Source organism: Tachypleus tridentatus, chromosome 8 (genome assembly GCF_004210375.1).
Source record: "Tachypleus tridentatus isolate NWPU-2018 chromosome 8, ASM421037v1, whole genome shotgun sequence".
NCBI lineage: Eukaryota > Metazoa > Arthropoda > Merostomata > Xiphosura > Limulidae > Tachypleus > Tachypleus tridentatus.
The window spans coordinates 8990398-9013207 of NC_134832.1; the positions used below are offsets into that span (position 1 = coordinate 8990398).

At 34.8% G+C, this 22810-nt stretch overlaps 1 protein-coding gene across 2 annotated transcripts in view; it reads right to left on the minus strand.

Moving 5' to 3' along the window:
* LOC143258492 (fibrillin-1-like) overlaps positions 1-22810 on the minus strand; it is a 213894-nt gene that overhangs the window by 166278 nt on the left and 24806 nt on the right. Inside the window, exons 1-6 of one of the 2 annotated variants that reach the window (XM_076517542.1) lie at positions 21311-21329; positions 20025-20120; positions 17237-17431; positions 15144-15269; positions 2685-2810; positions 2052-2207 (exon numbers count right to left, since the gene is read on the minus strand). In XM_076517542.1, coding sequence (XP_076373657.1) covers positions 2052-2130 — 79 coding nt within the window. In that variant the 5' untranslated portion in view covers positions 2131-2207; positions 2685-2810; positions 15144-15269; ... (1 more) ...; positions 20025-20120; positions 21311-21329. Of the gene's footprint in view, positions 1-2051; positions 2208-2684; positions 2811-15143; positions 15270-17236; positions 17432-20024; positions 20121-21310; positions 21330-22810 lie in introns of those variants that run through there. The other variant, XM_076517540.1, reaches the window with a different exon arrangement.

Below are 22810 nucleotides of genomic sequence, written 5' to 3' on the forward strand. Positions count from 1 at the left end.
GCCTCAGACAACTTAGGGAAAAAGTCTCGAAGGTACTTGAAGGCTGCAGATTCCTTATCAAGGGCTATGACAAATTGTTTCATAAGACCCAATTTTATGTGCAATGGTGGGAACAACATCTTCTGGAGTTCCACTAGTGGCTCACACTTGACATTGTGCTTCCCAACAGAAAACTCGGTCCATTGTGGTCAGTGCTTCCTGTTGTTGTGTGCTGCAATGTCCCTGCTGTCCCAAAGGCAAAGATAACAGGGAAACTTAGTAAAGCCTCCTTAGAGACTCATCAGAAATGCCACCATTTTGAAGTCTCCAATAACCACCTAGCCATACTCATCATACTTCAAGGCTTCTAGAATTTTGAGGTGTACCAAATGAGCCAGGGAAAAAGACAGATACTTATTCCTGTTATGGAGCAGCACAGTTTTGAGACTTCTGGATGAGTTATCAATGAATAGGCGCCACTCATTTGGGTTACAGAAAATTCCAATTGCCTCACACAGACCGGATACAATGTGGCAGAAGCAGAGCCCATCTTGATGAGTAAAGAAGCTTGAAAAATGTTAGTGATGCTTCCTCTGACTTGTGACTTGCACACTTTCATCTAACAAATCCCACTCCTTAAGTGTAGATATCAAAAGCTCAACATTCGACTTTGTTAGACCAAGATCTCTGATCAAGTCATTGATGTCTCTTTGGTTGGGATAGTATGGGTTTCTCTCACCAGCTGCACCTCTGAAATTGTAATCTGGATCTTCAACATCTTCCTCCTCTTCTAAAACATTCTAGAAAGTTCTTTAAGGTTTGAGAAAATTCTCTATCAGCTACTCAGCACTGAATCTACCTGAAATGTTCTGGAAAATGGGTAAATTTGAAACCTTCATTACCCAGGTCACAAAAGCAAAGTCTGAAAAGAAAAACAGGTCTTTTCCATTTACTTTACGCATTATAGCACTTTCTGCCCAAGAACAAGAAAAAGTAAAAATTTTGTTACATAGTGTTATCACTGAATTGATGAATTGACATTTCTAATATTATTCAAGCTTTCTCTGACCTAGCATTGTGAAATTTACTATACACATCAACCACTCCCAAACCCCATTCAATATACCTACGGAAGAAAACAGCTAAAGTTGCCAAATTTAATATTAACCAGTGATTTTATTCTATAGTCAAGCCTTATCTTTGGACAGTACATCTAAAAGAATATATCAAAACCCACTTGGAAAATTAAACTCCAAAAAAAAAATTTCACTGACTGATTATATTTACATAAGAACAAGTTTTAATCTAATATATTTAAAACCTCCATTCTCTTTTTTATTGGTTTTAGTAAAAAACTACACAATTACTTATGTGTGCCACATACATTGTGCGAGTTAAACTTTTACTTTTGAATTATAATCTCCGAAGTTCATCAATAAGACATGAGAAAATGAGACTTTTTGTTCTAAAACAGCTTAAAAATAGAAACAATTGTTCACTGTTAACTACATAAAACTCTAACATATCTATTGTTTAAGATAATATTAAATATGGAACATCACAAAGTCAATATAGACATCAGTTAATTACCAAACTACAATAATTTATTATTAATTAAGAGAACAGTTAATACCAATGTAACACTCTAATATAAACACAATAATCACACTTTAAGTATCAAACAGTAATAATAGTTGTGTTATCCTTACAGCTCTACTAATTTTCCCACAAAAACTGTCTAAGTTTAAAACCTTATTTTAAATTTAGATTTAGTTGTAGATTTAATAAATTAACAAGTACATGTTTAATCAAGAGCAGAATTTTACACAGTACCATAGAAATATGTCACAACAAATCATTTAGTAACAGAGAATTTTAAATAAGTATCATATTGCTATTTGTTTGTGTGTTCCTGTTCACTAACAACATATTCAATTATTTTGATCAGAAATTAATTCATTACTAAAGTTAGAAAAACAATGTGAAGCAATAAAAGAAAAACAGTTATAGCATCAAAAATTAATAATCTAATAGGTACTAAACTCCAAACCAATTCAATACTCTTGACTTACTAGACCCAGGCAAGGGACATACTTCACATGGAACTGTTCCCCATCCTTTACCCATGCCATCCCCACAGCAACATTCCATTTTTGATAAATGAAATGGAAGTGGGTTTCGGCATCGACCATTTCGAAATTCAGTATAACAGCTCCCTTGCCTTGTATCTAGAAATAAAGATAAATCAAATGAAATGACACACTGAAGAAACAGTGCTTACTTTCTGACTTACACAATATTCTTTGTTTAAAAACAATGGTATGTAGTTCATATAATTACTAGAAATTGAGTTTATGCTATTAAAAATAGCCCTCTTTTTTATTAAGTTAAATATTTTAAATGCACAAGTTGAAGGACTCTTTCCTCTGCTACTAAACAAGTTTTAAAGAAAAACAGACATTATTTGATAATAAAAAACATTAACATTAATTAAGATTTATATACTATTTAATCAATGATAGAAAAAATGATTTCACATCTTTAGACATTATGTATTATTTCAAAGTAAAACCATGTTTAACAATTAGTTACATAAAATTATTTTTCATTACAGTAATTAAAAAATTAAATTCATAGATCTTCAACTGTTATTCACTGGAATTGTTTCACAAAAAGTTTTATTACTTGAAATTCCTATTACTTACCGAAGCAGATTTTCTGATCTGGACTTGGAACAAAGCCACGATCACAAATACAGTAATAACTGCCATCAGTGTTCTGACAACGCCCATGATTACAGATATCTGTCTCTATTAAACACTCATTGATATCTAATAAAAATTGACAGTAAATATTAAACATAACTTACTTTACTTTTATTAACTCTATATACCATCACTTGAAAGAAAAAAATGTATATTGAAAAAAAAGCAGCACCATGGCAAACAGATCTATGCATACTACTTCTATTAGAATATTCTTTACCTTTTGGACTTGCCCTCTTTTTTTCACACAGTTATTTGTTTATACTGAACTATATATTATTCAATTATTATTCCTCAAGTATACACTCTAAGATCACATATTAATTTAGTTTTTATACTTCTACCAAATCAAGTTAGAATGATTACTGTTACAGTATATCAGAAAACAAACCAAGTTAATTCAAACGTATAAACACAAATATATATATAAAACATCACATCACATATATGACAAACTGAAATTAACCTTATGAATAAGTAACAATAATCTATTAGACTAAAGAAATAGTGAAAATAGACTTATAATTCTTTGAAAAGTTGAGCTGTTTATATATTTATTGCATATGAGGAATGTTTATTGTTATGGGATTCTTCAATAAAATATTTCATATTTTGTCATATCCAGGAGCAGGGCAACTGCTGGTGGACAATTGCTATAAATTTATGTTTACATTTTGACTAGAAAAATTCATAAGCACCAAATTAGTTTCTACCAAAGAAAATGAAAAATATTACAAACAAGTTCCACAATTTATGTATATGTTACTATATATAGTAACATATATGACTATGTATATATATATACATATACAGACATATAAAACATATATACATTACATATATAAAAGGATTAAAACATATAAAAGGAATAGCTTCAAAACTATTATATTATTTATATTAATTGTCAATAGGCAACAACAGTCAGCAGGATAACAAAATGCACTTAATATGAGAAAATTTCAAAACTTTTTATAAAAATTCATTGCACTTTCAAGTGATGATAGTTTGTGGTTGGTTGGTTCAGCATTTTATGGCTATCTGTGCGAAACATCCAGTTTTTTTAAAAAGTGAAAATTAAAGTAAAATTATTAAATTCATAGAAAGGAATCAGGGTTAAACAAAAGAAAGTTTAATTTTTGAATTAAAAATATAAATAGCCTTAAATCCAATTTTTATATTTAGTTTACAGCAGTCAGAAAGAAACTACAGTGATACAAGTTGTAAAGGAGTTTCTATAGCATAATTTTAATTATCTTAACTTACCAGGATGACTAATGGGTAAGTTCAAACATCAGTGTTAGTCACCTGAAGTTGGCTTTTCCACTCCTGGTTTCAAGTTATTGGACATCTTGGCCAATTTCAGAGAGTAATAAAAATTTTAAAAGACTATCTGTAGCATAATTTTAATTATTATAACTCACCAGGATGACTAACAGGTACATTCAAGCATTAGCATTAGAGACTTGAAATTGGCCTTTCCAGTCCTGGTTTTGAGTTATTTAATGTTACAGCCATTTTCTAATTTCAAATGAAACTAGATGTACTTTGATTCTTAAAAGGGAATCACCTTAAAAAAAGGTCTAATGTATAAATTACAAAACTTAAGTAGCATTAAAAACTACCTTTAAAAACTGAAAACATTTCTAAGGTGGACAGTGTCACCATCACCAATAACACTGTCTAATGTTATAAATAAACCTTGAGACAGAATATGTTTAAAATGGTACCGTCATTGAGAGTCATAACGAAGGCAAGAAGTAAAATGTGGCTTATTGTGACCGGAGTGTTACACAGACAACATATTAGTGCAACAGTCCCAGATAAAAGAAAATGATGAGTTAAAAAACTATGACCAATGCACAGTCTAGTTAGAACAACTGATCTTATGGATGCAAGATGGCCAAAGTCAAATAGAGGGTTTTATTTGGAAAAGCTTGTTTTCATGTTGCTCACTCCAAGTCCACTGCTAAGTGGCATGGAGCTGAGCCTTGAATACAGGACCATAGTCCATGTATGGAACAGGCATAGCAGTGATAGTGTCAGAGCAGACAGATTTAGCTGCAGCTTCAATGAGCCTGTTCCCAGGCTCATGGGAACATGACCTGGTATCCAGAGAAACTGGATAGAAGTAGATGTTAAAGAGGAATGGGCCAGTCAGTTTTAAATATCGACAAGAACAGGGTGAGAACAAATGTGAAACGATTCCAGGGCCAGTAGAGAACTGAGTCAGTCTGTATAAATAGTACAATTAGATTACTGCTTAGCTTCTACATGATCCAGGGCAACAGAAATGGCATACAGTTCAGCAACGAACACAGAAGCTGTAGAGGGGATTCTTCACGCAACCACCAAACCACAACAACCCATGGCAGAGCCCACAGAGTAACCTGATTTCAAATCATTCGTATAAATGGGAATGAAAGTATGATTCGAAAGATGTTCATCAAATAAAAGATGGTACTTCCAATTGGGAGTATCTGCTTTTCTTAGATGACTTTAAAAACAGTCACATTTGGGGATTGTAGTAAGCCATGGTGGGATGGGCTTAACAGTGGATACAGCAATGTTATCCAAGGATAGACCCAATTCATCCAATTTCTCCTGAATACAAACGCCAAAAGAAACAATGGCATATCGTCTGTTCTGAAAAAGCATCGCCCATTGAGGAAATAAAACACAACCTCAGGTGGGATGCTGTGGTAAGGATAGAAGTTTCAAAGTATACAATAAAAACAGTTGCAAACAGCAGAGGTGTAGAGGAGGTTCATGAGACTCTGAATATAAGCTCTGGATTGGGGCAGTGCAGAAAGCCTTTGTGCAGAGCCAAAGTCCTTGATGATGAATGGAGTCTCATATCTTCAAGGCCAAGATCCCAGCAGAGCCATAGACCAGTGACCCATAGTCTAGTTTTACTCAAATAAGAGCATGATATATTTTTAGCATAGAACATTGATCTGCCTTCCAAGTGGTGGAAAAGAGGACATGGAGGATGTTCAGTGCTCTTGTACAGTTGACCCATATCTGCTTGATGGGTGATATAAAGGTCAGCTTAAGGTCAATGATAAGCCCCAAGAACTTTGTCTCAGGAACCATAGGTAGCACAACTTCACTGATACAGAGTTTGGAATTAGGGTGAATCCTCTGCCAGACTAATGAAGGGCCAGTTTTAGTTCACCAGTGTAAAGAGGTAATTATAGTCATGGAGACAATCAGTTCCAAAAGAAAGAGGTGATTGTTCTTTCCGAGTCTTGATGGCTAAGAAGGTGGAGGATGAAGCAGAAGTGCTAGATACTCAGCAAAAGCTTTCACCTACAGTATCAGTGATGCTCCAGATATGAACTACTTTCTGGCCATTATAGAGCAAGATTGAGATGGAGACATAATTATGTTGCCCACTGCCCTTTCAAATCTTGTCCCATATGACATTGGAACTGGTGGTAGAAGATATGCTGGTTGTGAACTTAATCAAAGATTCCTCCTGGCTTTGATATCTTACCTGCAGAGCATGTTCACAGGCCTGCTGCAAATCGATGTGGTTTGAGAGTATGGGATACATATAAAAAGTATCCCAGGCCTGTTTTTGAGCTTTCCATGCCACGTGGCAGGCAGAATTTCACCACAGATGAGGATATCATGAAAACGTGTCGAGAATTTTGTAATACATTGAATAGTGGCCTGTATAATACAGTCGGTTACTGCTGCCATGCATTCGTCTATCGATGGCTTACAAATGATGGCAGGTTCAAGTTATGCGAGAGCAGTAAAAGAGGTCCAGTTGGCTTGATCTAGCTTCTGCTGAGGCACGCAAGTTGGGTGGCATCAACCACAGCCAGTCTCTCTCAAAATTATAGGAAACTGATCACTGTCTCATGGGTTATTGTCAACCATCTGCGAAAAGTGAGAGTATAGTGAAGGAGAGCAAACTGAGAGATGAATAACTGTAAAGAACTAACTAGGTACATGAAAATAAGTGTAAAAAACTGAAAAGAGAAATGTTGTGATCTAAAAGCATATGCTCTACACAGCGACCCCTCCCATCAATATCAGTACCTCCCCAGAGGGGACGATGTCCATTAAAGTCTCCCAGGATTAAAAAGGGAGTTTGCAACTGTTCATTGAGAGCATTAAGGTTTGATTGATCATAAGTTTCTTCAGGATACAGGTAGAGAGAACAAAAAGTGATGGTATGCCAAAGGAAATACAGATGGCTACAGTCTTTAAGGGTATGTCGAGTGGCAAAAACAAGGTAGGTACGTGCTGATCAACCAACAATGCCAACCCTCTATGCACTTGTCCATCACACAGCCTGTCATTTCTGTACAAAGAAAACTGCCAAAAGGTTACTGTATCAGCAGGTTTCAGAAACGTTTTCTGTAAGGAAAGACATGCAGGATGGTAGGAAGCAATCAATGCTTTGATGTCACCTAGATGACAACAAAAACCTCGACAGTTCCACTGTATCAAGGTGGCCATTTTCGTTTATGTGTAACCGAATTGGGTGGAGAGCCCTTCTGTTTATGACTACATTTTTTCTTTATTGTCTTTATTCGAAGAAGGTCTGTCGACCTCCATGGATCCTGATCTGAGTTGACTGGGCAGGTCTTTGTTATTGGAAGAGGATTCCAGTGACTGAGAACCTAAACAAATGATTGTTTTGAATCTTGGGGTGAGGGAAAAAGATGTACCGAATGAAATGACTGTACCTGGAACCAAAGGAAGTGGATCTTGGGGTTTGCTGGAATGTATGTTAGGGACAGAGATGGGTGTTGACATTGATTTATCAACTTTGTAACCATGGAAGTCCACAGACTTTTCATGTGATTTGAGAACAATTCTTTTGGAGGCACAAAGAGATCCATCTGCATTCCCACTGTAGTAGTGGAACATAGTGCAGCAGCATACATCCTAGATAACATGATGGACAGCAACTTTCGATCGTCAGAGTAAGTAAAGTTTTGAATTGTCTTTAAACACTGCACCTCTTTTTCTTCCAACCACTTAGGGCAAGAAGAGAAGTAGGATAGGTGAGAGCCATTGCAATGAGGGTCTGTTTCACACTCATAGGCATCGTAGTCCTTGCCATCGTAATGAGCACGCGTCAAGGAACCACGGCAAAATGTCTTTGAGTGACTGAATCGCTAACACTGGAAACATCTGAGAGGGTTTGGAATGTATGGCCGTATCTTGCAATTAAGATAATCTTCTTTGATGGTGGCAGGTAGACATGGTGATGTAACTGTCAGAATGACGACATTGGTTGGCATCATAATTCCATCTTTGCGAGTAGAGATACACCTCACTGCAGAAACTCCTTGGGTGGAGAAACCAGCAAAAATCTCTAACTTGGTGATGTTCTTCAAATCCCTCTCAACAATAACTCAATAATTCAAAGTAGCATGGAGCACAACCTCAATGGGTATATTAGCAATCACTTTTGAATGTAAGAGGAATTCACTGTGTTTAGATGTGGATGTTTCCACCAATTTCCCCAGAGTGAAGCTTTCAGACTGACTTTAGAGAGCCAGCAAGTCCCTCTAGTCCCTTCTGAATAAAAAACGGAGACATGTGCCCTAAAGGTTTGACTGAAAGAGAATGAAGTATAAGAAAATGAGGTGCAGTTGTTACAGATGTTGAAGAATGCTGCTCAGAATATTGAAGACACGGTCGTTTACATATAGACTGTTTTTTCACTATTTCATTTTCGTTTTTATTTGAGGGATCTATAATAACAAAAAATGTTTTGACACCCACTGACCCCACCCAACATGGAGTTCTATGAGAGGATACACTACAACATCAAACAAGGACACTGCAACAATGCCAGGGTTTCGTGAGCACTATACTGAAACATCAGCATCAGATACAATGTCCACAGCACCAGTTGAGAACATTCAACACTGGTACTTGGTTGACCCTAGCCCAAGTGAACTAGCCGACTGATCCTACGGGGACCACCCCAAGGCTGCCTGTATACAGAAATTCAAGGCCAAAGTGAAGTGTTAGGGTTGGACCCCTCAACCAATAAGATCCTCTCCTCCCCTTCACAGGCCACTACACACAGTAAACATGTGGGCCAAACTGAAAGAACAGAACCTTCCCTGGGAGGTCCCCTCACCACGTGAAGGAATCCACATCAAGGGGGTTTGTCTTTGGTAATAGCACCTAACAGCTTTAGGGATATCCTATCTATCAGACAAAATCCAAATAGCAAATGAAAAACCAGTTAGCAGTTATGAAAAATTAATTAAGGGTGCAGGTTTGAGTGCTCATACCCACATCATCTCAGCTTTTACTGCCTTTCACTGTCTGCAGCCAGTTGTGAAAAGGCAATTACCCTTAAAAAGATGTATTAAAGTCTAAAGTAGAAGTAAATATAAAGCTACCCTGAAAATATCTCTACATTACTTACCATCCTCCACTAATTGTTCTATAAATTCCTGAAGTACAATAATAACCACCCTAAAAATTCCATTACAAATTATTCCTAACCTACACTTTTTTGAATATGGCATATTCTATACTAGATCTTAAAAACCTACAAAACCTACCTTTAGTACTGTATGTAGTTCATACTTTTTCTTTGTTGTCACATTATTCAAGATTAGCATGGGAAAGCTGAAACAACCCTAACAACTTGAAGTTAGTCTTCCCACTCCTGGTTATATTAAATAAATTTTATGTCAAATATTAAAGGTGGCTAACTACTTCTGGTGAGGAAAAACTTTTTTTTCTCATTGAATATTTATCTAGTAACATATTTTCAAATTTATTATAAAATCTTCCAAAAAACCTTTTATTTTCCAATATTTATAAATATCATTTTCTAGTTTAGTTATAAGTAGGAAATTTTGAAACGGTACTTCTCTATGCTCACAATATTAACTAGAATTCCACATCAAAAAGAAGGAGAGACTGGAGTGAAGGAAGAACATATGTACCCCCTGAAAGCATCCAAAGTATACTTTCACAGATGAGAGAAACAGTTGAGATGGTCAGAGGAAGAACACTGAATCACTTCTGAACCAGGTATCTCCTTGCCATAACCAGCTAAGAACAAACACAGTGGAAAAGAATCACTTTCCTGACTTATCCCAAAGGGATAACACAAACTCAATCCCACATATGTAAAGTGTGTAATAGAGGAAATGTCCCATAGTGTAGAATGGCTAGACTATGGCAGAGCGTACTCAGTAAAATAACTACATCCCAAACCTCCATACTTGGTAGGGTAGGGACCACACCAGCTACACACCTCAAGTCATACCTCAATTGTGGATGTGAGAAAGATACGAACTCCAGGCACAACATAACTTTCGCAGTGAGACAGAGATCCAGTAATGTGTGATCCAAAGGAAGTTCATTGCATGCAATCTACATCTGTAACCATGAGACTGGTAAAAAACATCCTAAGGACAATTACACCCCATCATAAGAAAGAATAAGGAAGTGCCCAGGATAGAAATGGAGACATCTCACGTATACCCACGATGACTCACTATACAAAAGGAAGAATCACAGGAAGAAGGTGGCAACCCCAAACTCATGTGAAGACTTTAGTTGATGGTTCAGATGAGCACATCCAATCAAAGGGGTGAACTGCATTGAGACATCTTACTCTGTGGTATGTGTCATGCAATCTAGGGGATAGTACACCTTCTACACTGACTGAAAACCACTGCTTTCATGTCTTGAAACTGGTAAGTGATAAGGATTCCCATACCCTACTGGAAGAAATGGAAAAAAGAGAGTTGGAGAGTCCAGAGGAATAGCTACACCTGTGACAGTACAATAGGTGATTAAAAAATTCTATTTTGAACAACAGATCATACAATTTATTCAATTAAGGCATGACAGGGAAGAGAAGTTATCCTTTTCTGCTTTACCTGCGCTGTCAGTGGTAGCATTGTTTAAGATGGGCCTATTTATGAAGCAAATATCATGTTATTGACCATCAACCAGTCTTGTGAAACACCTAGTCTCAAAGGTGCATATATGTAGCCATGACAAGAACATGCAAATCAACATGGTGTAATGCATCACTCACCACAGAGCAGGATTGAAGACATGAATTTTGAAGCAAGAGTCCCTGAACAAAAATAAAGTATTAATAAAGACTTACCTAGTGTGAGCCATACCAAAGGGTGAAGTATGGTTACAGATAGTAGACAATACCCCAAAAAAGCAGGAACTGGAACATGGTGAAAGTAATGAGAAATGAATGCCTGAGGGGTGGTTCACACATCCGACTACAGAATCTTCTCTTAAAAACGAACAAGGACAAGAAAAAAGGAAAAAGATGTGGTGTTGGATTTGATGGGAGGTTCCATGGAACAAAGAATGATGGAAAGGGAATAAAGAGAGATAAACCAACTGGAAGAATAAATGATGAACCCAATTGGTAAGGGTAAAGGGTGAAAGATCTCAAGAGGAAGAAGGTTTTCATGAGATAAGGAGACAGGAACAGGAACCCCTAAAGGGCAGCCATACAGACAACATAATAATAAAGAACATGCACTGGGTATAGAACTCTATCTGCATCAGAATGAAGATGAAGATGAGAAATAGAGGGAAGAGAACTGGGTAAAAAGGAGGAGTTACCCTCACAAGTCACTGAGGTCCTGGGAATGAAAGAATAATTCAAATAAAGAGAAGATAGGTTTGATGATACAGTGATGTCAATTGCAAACATATCTGACTGATGCCATCTGCAAGTCCAGAGGAGACGGAAATATGCCTCAAGGGATAGGTGAAACAAAGAATATGAGACAATAAATTCATATGGAGGTAAAGTAAAAGAATGGAGTACCATATTAATGTCTCAATCTGGAAGTATTGGATGCCTAAAAGATTGACATATCAGGAAAGAACAGATGAAAATGGCAAACACAGAGGAAAAAATGATTCTGTAGTAAATAGAAAAATAAAAAAAAATGGGATAGGGCTGCCCAATAATCCAATATTAAGGAGACTGAAGACCCCTTCTTTAAAATCCATGGAAGAAACTTGGAGATACCAGCCACCATAGGAAAAGAAGCTAGGATATCCTGAGCCAGGGTGCAGAAATTTTTATTTCTACTGATACACAGCTATGGATGAAGGAGAAAAACAGTACGAGCTAAATGATATGCCACCCAATGTGATAAACTGGATCTCCTCACCAATGGACTGAAGATGGAGGATGTGAAGTGCATGATGCAGAATGGCAATTGGGGAATAAAGGAAGAGGAATGGAAGTGAACAACTGTAACTGGAGTAATCAAGAAAACAGCAGTTAAGTAGGCCAGTAACAAGCAATCACAAGGACTTTTTACAGAGTGGCATGGATGAAGGAGACTACCCAATGAAATAATCAGATAGGAGTACAAACATAAAGGAACTTGTTTGACCATTCCTGGTTGAAGACATTTATAGCCAGTACTCAAGGATGGGAAACTGGGATAAAACAAAGGTAACTGGTTAGTTGATTTAGTGTTTTATGTGCCAAACATCTGGTAAAAAGGTAAAAGTAAATTCAGTAAAATTCATAAAAGGAAATTAAAGTAAAATAAAACAAAGTTAAAAATTAAATAAATAGCATTAAACCAATATTTACATCTAGTCTACAACGTTAAGTGAAAAACTACAGTGATTCAAATTGTAAAGGACTCTCTGTAGCATGACTGTAACAATCATAACTTGCCAGGAAGACTAACAAGTACAAAAACAACCATCAGTCACCTGAAGTTGGCCTTTCCAGTCCTGGTTTTGAGTTACTTAATGTTATGGTCAGTTTCTAATTTGAAATTGAACTAGATGAACTGTGATTTTTAAAAGGGAGCCACATTAAAAGGTGTAAAGTATATATTAAAAAACTTAAATGGCATTAAAAAGATTAACGGCCTTTAAAAAAACTAAAAACACTACCAAGGTGGACAGCGTCACCATCACCAATAACACTGTCTAGCATAATGGACAAACCTTGGGACAGAACATGCTTAAAATGGTGCCATCTTTGTGAATCATAACAATGACAAGAAAGTAAAATGTGGCTTATTGTGATCTGAGTGTTACACAAACTACACACTGGTGCATCAGTTCCAAATAAAAGAAAACGATAAGTTAAAAAATTGTGACCAATGAGTAGTCTAGTTAGAACAACTTCCTCTTTCCAGTCCTTACGGGAACAAGACGGCCAAAGTCCAACATAGGGTTTCATTTGGAAAAGCTTGTTTTCGTGTTGCTCACTCCAAGTCGACTGCCAGCTGGCACTGAGCCAAGCCTTGAATACAGGACCATAGTCCATGTATGGGACAGACACAGTGGTGATAGTGCCAGAGCAGATAGACTTAGCTTCAATGTTGGGAAGCTCGTTCCCATGAATACCAACATGGCCTGGTATCCAGAAAAACTGGAGGATAGAAGTAGATGTTAAAGAGAAGTGGCCAGTTGGTTTTGAATATCAGCGCGAATAGGGTGAGAACTGACATGAAGTGATTCCAGGGCCAGTAGAGAACTAAGCAAGTCAGTATAAATCATGCAGTTCGAGTACTGCTTAGCTTCTCTGTGATCCAGGGCAAGAAAAATGGCACACAGTTCAGCAGTAAACACAGAAGCTGTAGAGGGGAGTCTGCATACAACCACCAAACCACAACAAACCATGGCAGAGCCCACACAGTCACCTGATTACGAACCATCTGTAAAAATAGGAATGGAAGGATGGTTCAAAAGATGTTCAGCAAATAGCAAACAGTATTTCCAATCAGATAACTTTCTTCAGATAACTTAAAGATATGTCACAATTGGGAACTGTAAGAAGCCATGGTGGGATGAGCTGACCAGTGGATACAGCAATGTTATCCAAGGACAGACCAAATTCATCTAACTGTAAGCCTGGATATGAAGGCCAAAAGGAGAAATGGCAGACTGTCTGGTCTGAAAACGTATGGTCCATCGAGGAAACACAACCCCAGGTGGGATGCTTTGGTAAGGAACGAAGTTTCGAGGCATATAATAAAGACAGTTGCAAATGGCAGAGGTGCAAAGAAGGTTCATGAGACTCTATGTATAAGCTCTGAACTGGGAACGAGAAGAAAGCCCTAGTGCAGAGCCGATGTCCTTGGTAATGAATAGGGTCTAGTGTGTTTAAGGCCGATTGCTGGCAGAGCCATAGAACAGTGATCCATAGTCGACTTTCGCTCGAATAAGAGCATGATTTATCTTTAGCATAGAACATCGATCCACTCCCCAAGTGGTGGTAGAGAGGACATGGAGGATGTTCAGTGCTCTTGTACATTTGACCCAAGGTAACTGGTGATTGAGAACAGCAGCAAATGCATCAATATGAGGACAACCCTAACAATTGCAATGCCCCAGAAAAACATGGGGAAGAAGGTATCACTCCATTGGGTAAACTCAGTTAGGTTGGGAAAGATGATTTGTCACAAGGTTGAAAGCACCCAATACGTGACACACCAATCAAGCAAATGCGATTATCTTGGGCCCAAAAGAGAAAAGCTAATATCTGAAAACTGGGATCACAAGTACCACCTTGGTGATTGATATGAGCCATCATTGTTAAATTCTCAGAATGGATCATAATCAAACAATTTCTGGTGATGAGAAGAAAGTGATTCAAAGTCTGATGAACAGAAAGAAGTTTGAAGGCATTGATATGAAGAGAACATTACCATACAGACCAAAAGCCCAAAGCATTTTGTAGATCCATGCCCCCCCAGCCTTGAAGGGATGCATCTGTGAGTAGTGGTAAATCTAGCCACAAAAGAAAAATTGGGACACTAGCTGATGTACGAGTTTTATCTAACACAAGTGAAAATCATCCACAATGTAAGAAGGAATGGCAATAGGAGCATTTGAGGGATCCCAAGCACGATTTCATTGGTCTTGAAAGATGCACTGAAAAGACTGCATATAAGCCCAGCTGAAGGGTATGAGAGAAGTCACAGAAGATAATATCCCCAAAGGTTGTAGAACCTCATATACAGAAAGTGAAGGAGCAGAGATAGCATCCCAAAAAACCAGTTCCATAGAAGAGAACCAGAGAAAAGGTTGGGCATAAATGTAGTGGGTTTTGAAGAAAACACCCAGATGAATAAGGTACTGGGTAGAATGAAGGAAGGAGTTCTCCAATTTGACCAACCCAACCAAACAGCTTCAAAAAGGAGCTTAGGAGCATGATAGGCCAACTCCCATTCAGAAAAAGAAGATAGTCACCTATATAAGAAGTAGAATGGAAGTTCACACCACTAGACAGAAAACATACAATACCAAAGTTAACTTGATAAAAAGTGTTCTTGCCACAATAGGAAATTGTGAGTAGATGCATTCACATGCAGTTTTTCCTTTAATTCCAATTTATCTTTTAATGTTCTCTATGATAAAAAACGTTTGTGTCTAATATACCTTCACAGGCATTTGTTTCTTCATTTCTTGCATACCCTTCTTCACACTGACAGTGAAAGGAGCCAATGGCATTAATACATTTCCCACCATCACAGAGTCCTGGAATAGCCTCACATTCATTCACATCTACAGAAACAAATAAATTTGTTTATTTGCACGTAATATAAATTCAATGACCTTTAACAAATTAAACAAATAATCTTTGAAGAAAAATGCTTAATCTTAAATTAGTAACAAGAAAAGCAAGTCAACATATTTATAATCAGTTATTTCAAGCTTTCACCCATCTCACAGACCTGATTGAAAATGCATTGCCAAAATAAGTTCCTTACAAGAAAAGCAAAGGAAATGGCTTTCAATGAAACTAGTTTATATGTTAGATTAAGCTTCATTAACCAAAATAAAACACAAAAATCTATTAGTAACCCCATTTTTTTCCCAACTTAATATTTTTTATCTTGAGTAACCTTCATAACCCAGCAAAAAACACAGCATTAGTATGAATAAAGTTTTAAAAAGTAACAACAGGAATAAACAACAAATAAAGTACATTGTGCAACTGAAATATAATTATGTACTTACTAGAAACCAGTAAGGAAATATGATCAAAATTAGTCTTATTGTTATGAGGTAATAATGCACTTATTACTTATTTATTAATAGCTTAAACATTTTATATTTCTTTGTTCCTTTAAAACTTGACCACATTTCTTTTTACCATATACTCTTATGTCTCAAGATCAGTTCTAAATATTGTGCTTTTGAAATTTTATTTGTTTACATTACTTTGGTTTTTGTTCTGCAGAAGACTTTCCATAACTTAACTGTTAACCCTGACTGTTCTTCTGTTAATTACAAAAGACCATTACTAGATTTTACTCTTACAAGAAACAATCAGTATACTGTAACATAACATTAAGGCCAAGGGAACATTTGATCTTTCAAGACTATTCTGTACACCTGTCTATAAGAAATGTAAAAATTTAAATAATTCTTTATCTAAGGAAATCATCTATTACTTCCTAAACTCATGTAAGATGTCATTCTTCACTATTGTTAACTGCCTCTCACTAACTAAGCCAATTACCCTGTTAAAGAAATAACACTATCTTAACTGGAGACTACTATGTTTTTTAAAAATCTTAAACAACTCTTACCCTAAACTTGTGTCCTCCTGACTTATATTTAGGTATATCACAAAGAAATCAGGGGCTTTATCATGTAAGCTTCCTAGATAATTTTGCACACTATTAGTAACAAACATGTGTTTGATTTGACACCATTAATAACAGCGTTTGTTTTCTGTCAGTCAGCCAACCAATAATTCTATTAATTAGTCACCCTACCTCCAATCCTAATAACCTGATTTTCTTAGATAATCTTCTTTGTTTTGTATTAACAAAAGTTAATTTTATTTGAGCATCAAAGTACAGTAAGTGCAATATTTTTTCATCTTTCAGACAACAATCCTCAAAACAGAATTAACATATTAGTAAGAAAATGTTTCTCTTTAGTGATATTTGCTGGCTCTCTTTTACTTATATTTAACTTAATGATTTTGCAAAGCCTCTTTGAATGACTTTCTACTACTTTTCTCACCATATACATAAAATTAACAGGCCTATGATTTTCAGAACACTTACGACCATCTTTTAAAATAATAGTTACATTAGCAACTCTCCAATTCTTGGGCACTTGCCCACTGTTTACTGAACTCATAGGGAATTAAGTTAAGATTATTTCTTCATTTAGATGCAAGCATATGTTAGTACATAATCATTACGGAGCAAATACAATCATATCATTATATGTGTCCTGCAGTGATTATTACACTTCATATTTTACAAACTTTTATACTTCTGGAATAGAACTTGGAGTTTAAATTGCATGTAATCTTTCAATAAGTGTTTAGATGTTTAGAATCATCTGTTAATGTCAGTCACCACATTCCAACAAGAGAGTCACAGTTTTTAACCTATTTAGTTATAGGACATGAGAGTGGGCAGAATAAGGTAACTAGATATGAAAGCAGTTAAAATAGATTGTGAACAACCCTCTACACATGCACATTTCTAGGTATTTAGATAACTTACCCTGACAATTCTTGGTGTTGATATTGGTAATGTACCCTATATCACAGTCAAGTTTTGCAGGGCATTGTTCACAAGGATGCCCCCAAGCTACTCCAACTGTTGCACAACATAGTTGCCTGGTACAGGAAACCCCTGGTAACTGACCAGAACAAAACTGATTCTGGACTTTCTTAAAACATGGTCCTGTTCTGTAATCTAGAGATTTTAAGTCTATGTATTCATCAAAACCATTCAAATTTACTCACTAGAAAAAAAACATTACTTTTATAATTAAAGTTAAAATTCTCCTTTCTGATAAGCTATACAAATTCTTTATAAAGCTTGTTATCAATTCAAGTGCTTACTAACCAGCTATAACTGTTTATTATAAAGGAAAGATACTTTACAAATACTAATGAACTTACTGGTAAACACTAAAAGAGGCTTTTAAAGAAAGCATGATATAATAATTTTTTTTATAAAAGAAAAACTATTTTTGAAACACAATTTAAATTGTATCCTAAAAAGGATGGATCATAGATCAAAAGGTACAGAAACTTAAAAAAAAAACACACAATATAAGCTTTCTAGAATTTTATTACTGAATCAGAATGGTAAAAAATAAGAGATGTACTTAATTTCATGGCAAACATCTACATAAATCACTGGCAATAACTACTGCTTTACCTAAACATTATAATTACAAATCAAAGTGAGCACATTAATTCATGACTAATTATTTGCTTCTGAATTTAAAACTCAGTCTACAGGCAACAGCTTGGAAATAAGAATTAAAACCTTGAACTTATGTAAGAAAAAACAAAGTTGCTTTACTTAATACACCTGTTCTGTAACTTTTTTATCTTTTCAAAAATTATCATACAAATGATTTTGATAACCAAGTGTCAATACTGAACATGAGAAAGTGTGCTATTAATATGGCAATATATAAATTAATTACAATCATTAAGACTGTATCTAGACTTCCATAATATTAAATTTTCACCACATATATTCAGGTCTACATTTAATAGTCTGGCATTTTACATTTCAAATTACTTACATATTGTATAGCAGACGTATTAAGTAAAACAACTTTATGTTTTTTCTTACAAAAGTATTCAAAATCTTAATTCTTGTTTTCAAGCTCATGCCTGTAGACCGAGTTTTAAATTCAGAAACAAACAACTAGTCATGAATTAATGTGTTCACTTGAATTTGTAATTATAAAGTTTGAGGTAGAGTAGTAGTTATTGCAAGTGGTTTATGGAGACACCAGTTAAGTTTCTGACCAACAGGAGTATAATCTACTTAAAAGAATCTTCATAACAATTTGCTCATCTTATACATCATCTTCAAAATTTCAAATTATTAACTAAGATACTTCATCAATTCAAATTTTCCAAAACAAATACACACATAGATAAAACTATTACTGCTAAAAATTCTTTGTAATTAGTTTTTAATTATTATTCATTCAAATCAATTGTTTGTTTTTGAACTTGTTTTGACCCCTAATTAAAAACAATTCCTCTTTGTCATTAAGCCATTCTGCCCAAATTTAATGATTTTTTTTTCACTTGAAAGATAGTATTCTTTCATTTTTGTTATTTATTATTATGTTCATGTTTCACATATATTTTTCTCCTTTTGTTTAGTTGTCATTTACGCTTGTTTATGGAAGATGTCAAATTCACACCCCATTACAACTAACTGTAATGCTAATCTTACAGTGAAACAAAATAACTGACACAGGGTAGCAATGAGTTCTTTGTCATAGTAGTTATAGTCATATAAATCAGTTGGTTGCCATTAAATAAGTAATGGCTTAGCCTTATATAAATCAATCAATCATTCCATGTACATAAAGCTCATTACATGTTTTATTAGTAGCCAGTAATATCCCATGCTGAATTATAATAATGTTATCTGGTAATACGTAAAACATATGCATACAAAAGAGAGAGAGAGAGAGAACCAAACACTGCATACCAGATACTTATGAAAATGGAATTTTAGACATGATATTGCTTGAAGCTCAAGTGATGATGAGAAACCCACCTAATGTAAAAATGTAACTCAGTACATCTGGTATGGGTATTAACACTTTTACTAACAAATCAGAAAACAATGTTTCGACCTTCTTAGGTCATCTTCAGGTTAACCTGTTTGATTTGTGAAATTTGAATAATATTCAAGCAATCTAAGAGTCATGATATTAATATTTTAATTATTCTTACTGTAGGATAAGACTTGTTAAAACTTTAATAACAGGCTCCAGTTCTAGTGTTTTAATTTTATTTTCATGGCTCAAAATAGAATATCTGCCACAGTCATTATTAAAGTTACAATGTTTGAAAATTGTGCAGTCTCTGTTCCAGATTGGTAATAAAAATAAGTTGCAGTTTGGTGGCATCATTCCAACCACAAAACTGCATATTAAATGTAAAAATTTGCATATTTCAATACATTTCCCCCAAAAAGTGACTTTGTAGGCTTTCTTTGCAAAGCTGTACACCAATAAAAAATGCTTAATTTGATTTTCTATAATTCAACCGAAATTAGTTTATTTTTTGATGCACCAAGGTCCGTAATCACACAACAAGTGTACTTTTCACACTCCTATGTTCAAAGTATGAAACTTCACATTCCACAGAACTGACGCACTTCTGGAGATTTAAGCCACTTGTTGATCTTGTCCAGATGCCCCTAAACTTGTACTATAACATTTAAAGTAGAACCACAATCCAGTATGATCACACCATATGGTAAATGTATAATTAGAATTACTCAAAAGCTTTAGACTTACCTCTCTCGCATCTACGTCCTGTGAAACCATATACACATGCACAACGGTCATTCCCAATACATCGTCCACCATTAAGGCAAGCTTCACTACATACAGCTAAAATTAAAATACAAATGATTTATAATAAGATGCTTTTACATCAACTGAACTTTCACGTAAGCATAATTCAAATTGTTTATAATTAATTCAAAAACATTAAATGTTTACAATGTTATATTGTACTACAAATATGTACACTAAAAAAATACAAACTAAAATTGATTTCTTTGCAAATTTACTGTATTCACCCTTTACAAAAGTTGTTTGAACTAGCTGAAAATGAAGGTGACAATGTATAAACATCTTTTGTATTATTTCTTGCAACTGCAACTATAGATAATGGTGAAAACAACAGGAAATATACTATGTAGTTTTGCATGAAAAAAGCATTCAATTCAATAAGATCATTCCTCATCATCTAAGGCAAGTAACAAAAGCATAAGATTAAACAAACCAAATTCAGACCAGTCTTCATACTACCTTTCAATAAAAATTAATATTAATTCAAATATACAAATCACTTACATCATTAAATAAATCATTTTATGTAATTAAAATTCATAAAGTAAATAAGAAATAAGTCTGCACTTGCATTCTCTTACTGCTTTTCCCCATATAACAAGTCATTTCTATATTTTCAGGAAAACAATACAATCAATTCTAATTCTTTTATGTTCCAAATAAGATAAATTTAAATTTTCAAGCCTCATTTTAAATTTATTTATGTTAGGGAAAATAGTTAGTTATGCATTTTTAACATATTGATATTCTTATAATGAAGATAACAATATTGTGCACTACACTTACTAATTCTGTAGAAAATATCCTTATTCTTAAATTAACAAAACAACAACAAAAAACATTTGTTTGCTCTTTTTTAGTTATAGCTAAAGAATGAGAAGAAATATTTAAGGGTGTATTTATAATAAATTACACCTAGATTCTTTTTTCTTCTGTAATGCTAATATTCATCTCACATCAGCTGTTAAGAAACTTTTGTACAGTTTGACAAATATGAGTATTAAAACTCAATTTCTACATTTTGGTTCAGTAACATAGATTATCACAATCCATTTCAATAAAAGAAACATTCTACATAAAATAAGTTCTTCCTAAAATTCTATCATCTCAGGTGTGTTAGGAAATATTAATGTCCATGGAACTATCTAAATTATTGCCAAAAGTAATGTAAAAATTTAGACATAGCAACTGAAAGTCAAAATATGTAATTATCTCTTTCTACATACCATCAATTAGACCTCATTTGGAGTACTGTACGTAGTTTTGACTTCTTTAACTAAGAAAGGATATTGACTTTTTGTAAATGGTTTATAGAAGGGTTATGAGAATGACTTCAAAGATCGAAGATAGGTTAAGTTCAGTGGCGGCGCCAAGGGGGTGGGGACTTGAGCCACCCAATATTGTTACCTATATATTCGTAAAATATGGAAAACACAATTGTCGTTGTTGCTTAACAATTAACATCAAAGAAACATAGGTCTGTAGAACTCAACGTATTCATTAAGATGAAAGATAGTTAGCCTGATAGTAACCTTACTTTTCCTTAGATAGTAACTTCAAATGGGATAATTCGTTTCTGCTATGTAAACTATGTCTTTATGTTATATTTCTTTGATTTGTAGCTTTACTCTTAATGGTATATTAAATGTTCAATCTAAGCTAACCTTGATTTTCTTTATTATTATGTGTTACATTGGGCGGAATTTAGGTGAGTTTCCTCTTTCACATATTCGCATATTTTTATAAACAGATTATTTCTAATTTGTAATAATGAATTATTAATCAGAGAATGAGTTTCCAATGAAAACTGCATTGAAAATGCAGTTCAAAATAGCACACCTTTCTGAAATTACCTTGGTATTTACATTATTATAATTTACCATCATCATCATCATCATTCACCTCTCGAGTTATCAAGGAACATAGGGCCGCAATCGCTTGCGGATTCTTCAACAGGCATTTAAGTGAGTAGGTTGTTAGCCCACTGCACTGAGCCGTCCCTAATTTAGTAGTGTAAGACTAGAGGGAAGGCAGCCAGTCAATCATTGGGAAGGTAGCCCAAGAGTTGGCGGTGGGTGGTGATGACTAGCTGCCTTCGCTCTAGTCTTACACTGCTAAATTAGGGACGGCTAGCACAGATAGCCCTCGAGTAGCTTTGTGCGAAATTCCCAAACAAACAAAACTTTCTCATAAACCTAAGAGGTTATATTATTGAAGTTTACCGTATTATATACTGAATCACTAGGATACAGCCGCCTATATATAGGTACAAGACCTATATTCATACTAAAGATAACAGTAACAAGACGAGAAGACTCAAGTTTGACACATGAACAAGAAACGTGAAGTTCAAGCACGGCAGTTTTATTTTAACAAAAGGGTGTCTAACTTACTGAGTTACCGTTGAATATGGAACCCGTGGTACTTTATACACGATATTAAGAGGAAAATCGATGGCTTTCTGCACAATAAACGGTTGGTTTAAATTTCTAACTTTCAAATGTTTCAAGTGTGTATACATGACATATAACCTTAAACAACCAAACGGTTGGTCTATTAACATTTGTATGTTATTTGCCGCACCAGCATTACAGAAAAATATTAACAAACCTTTCTAAATTTGCTACTCAGCATTTACTACAACCTACACCCGCAGTCTATATTATAAAAATATTGAGGCTGATATTTATAGCGTCTATTATATATTTTAAAACGGTTGGTATGGA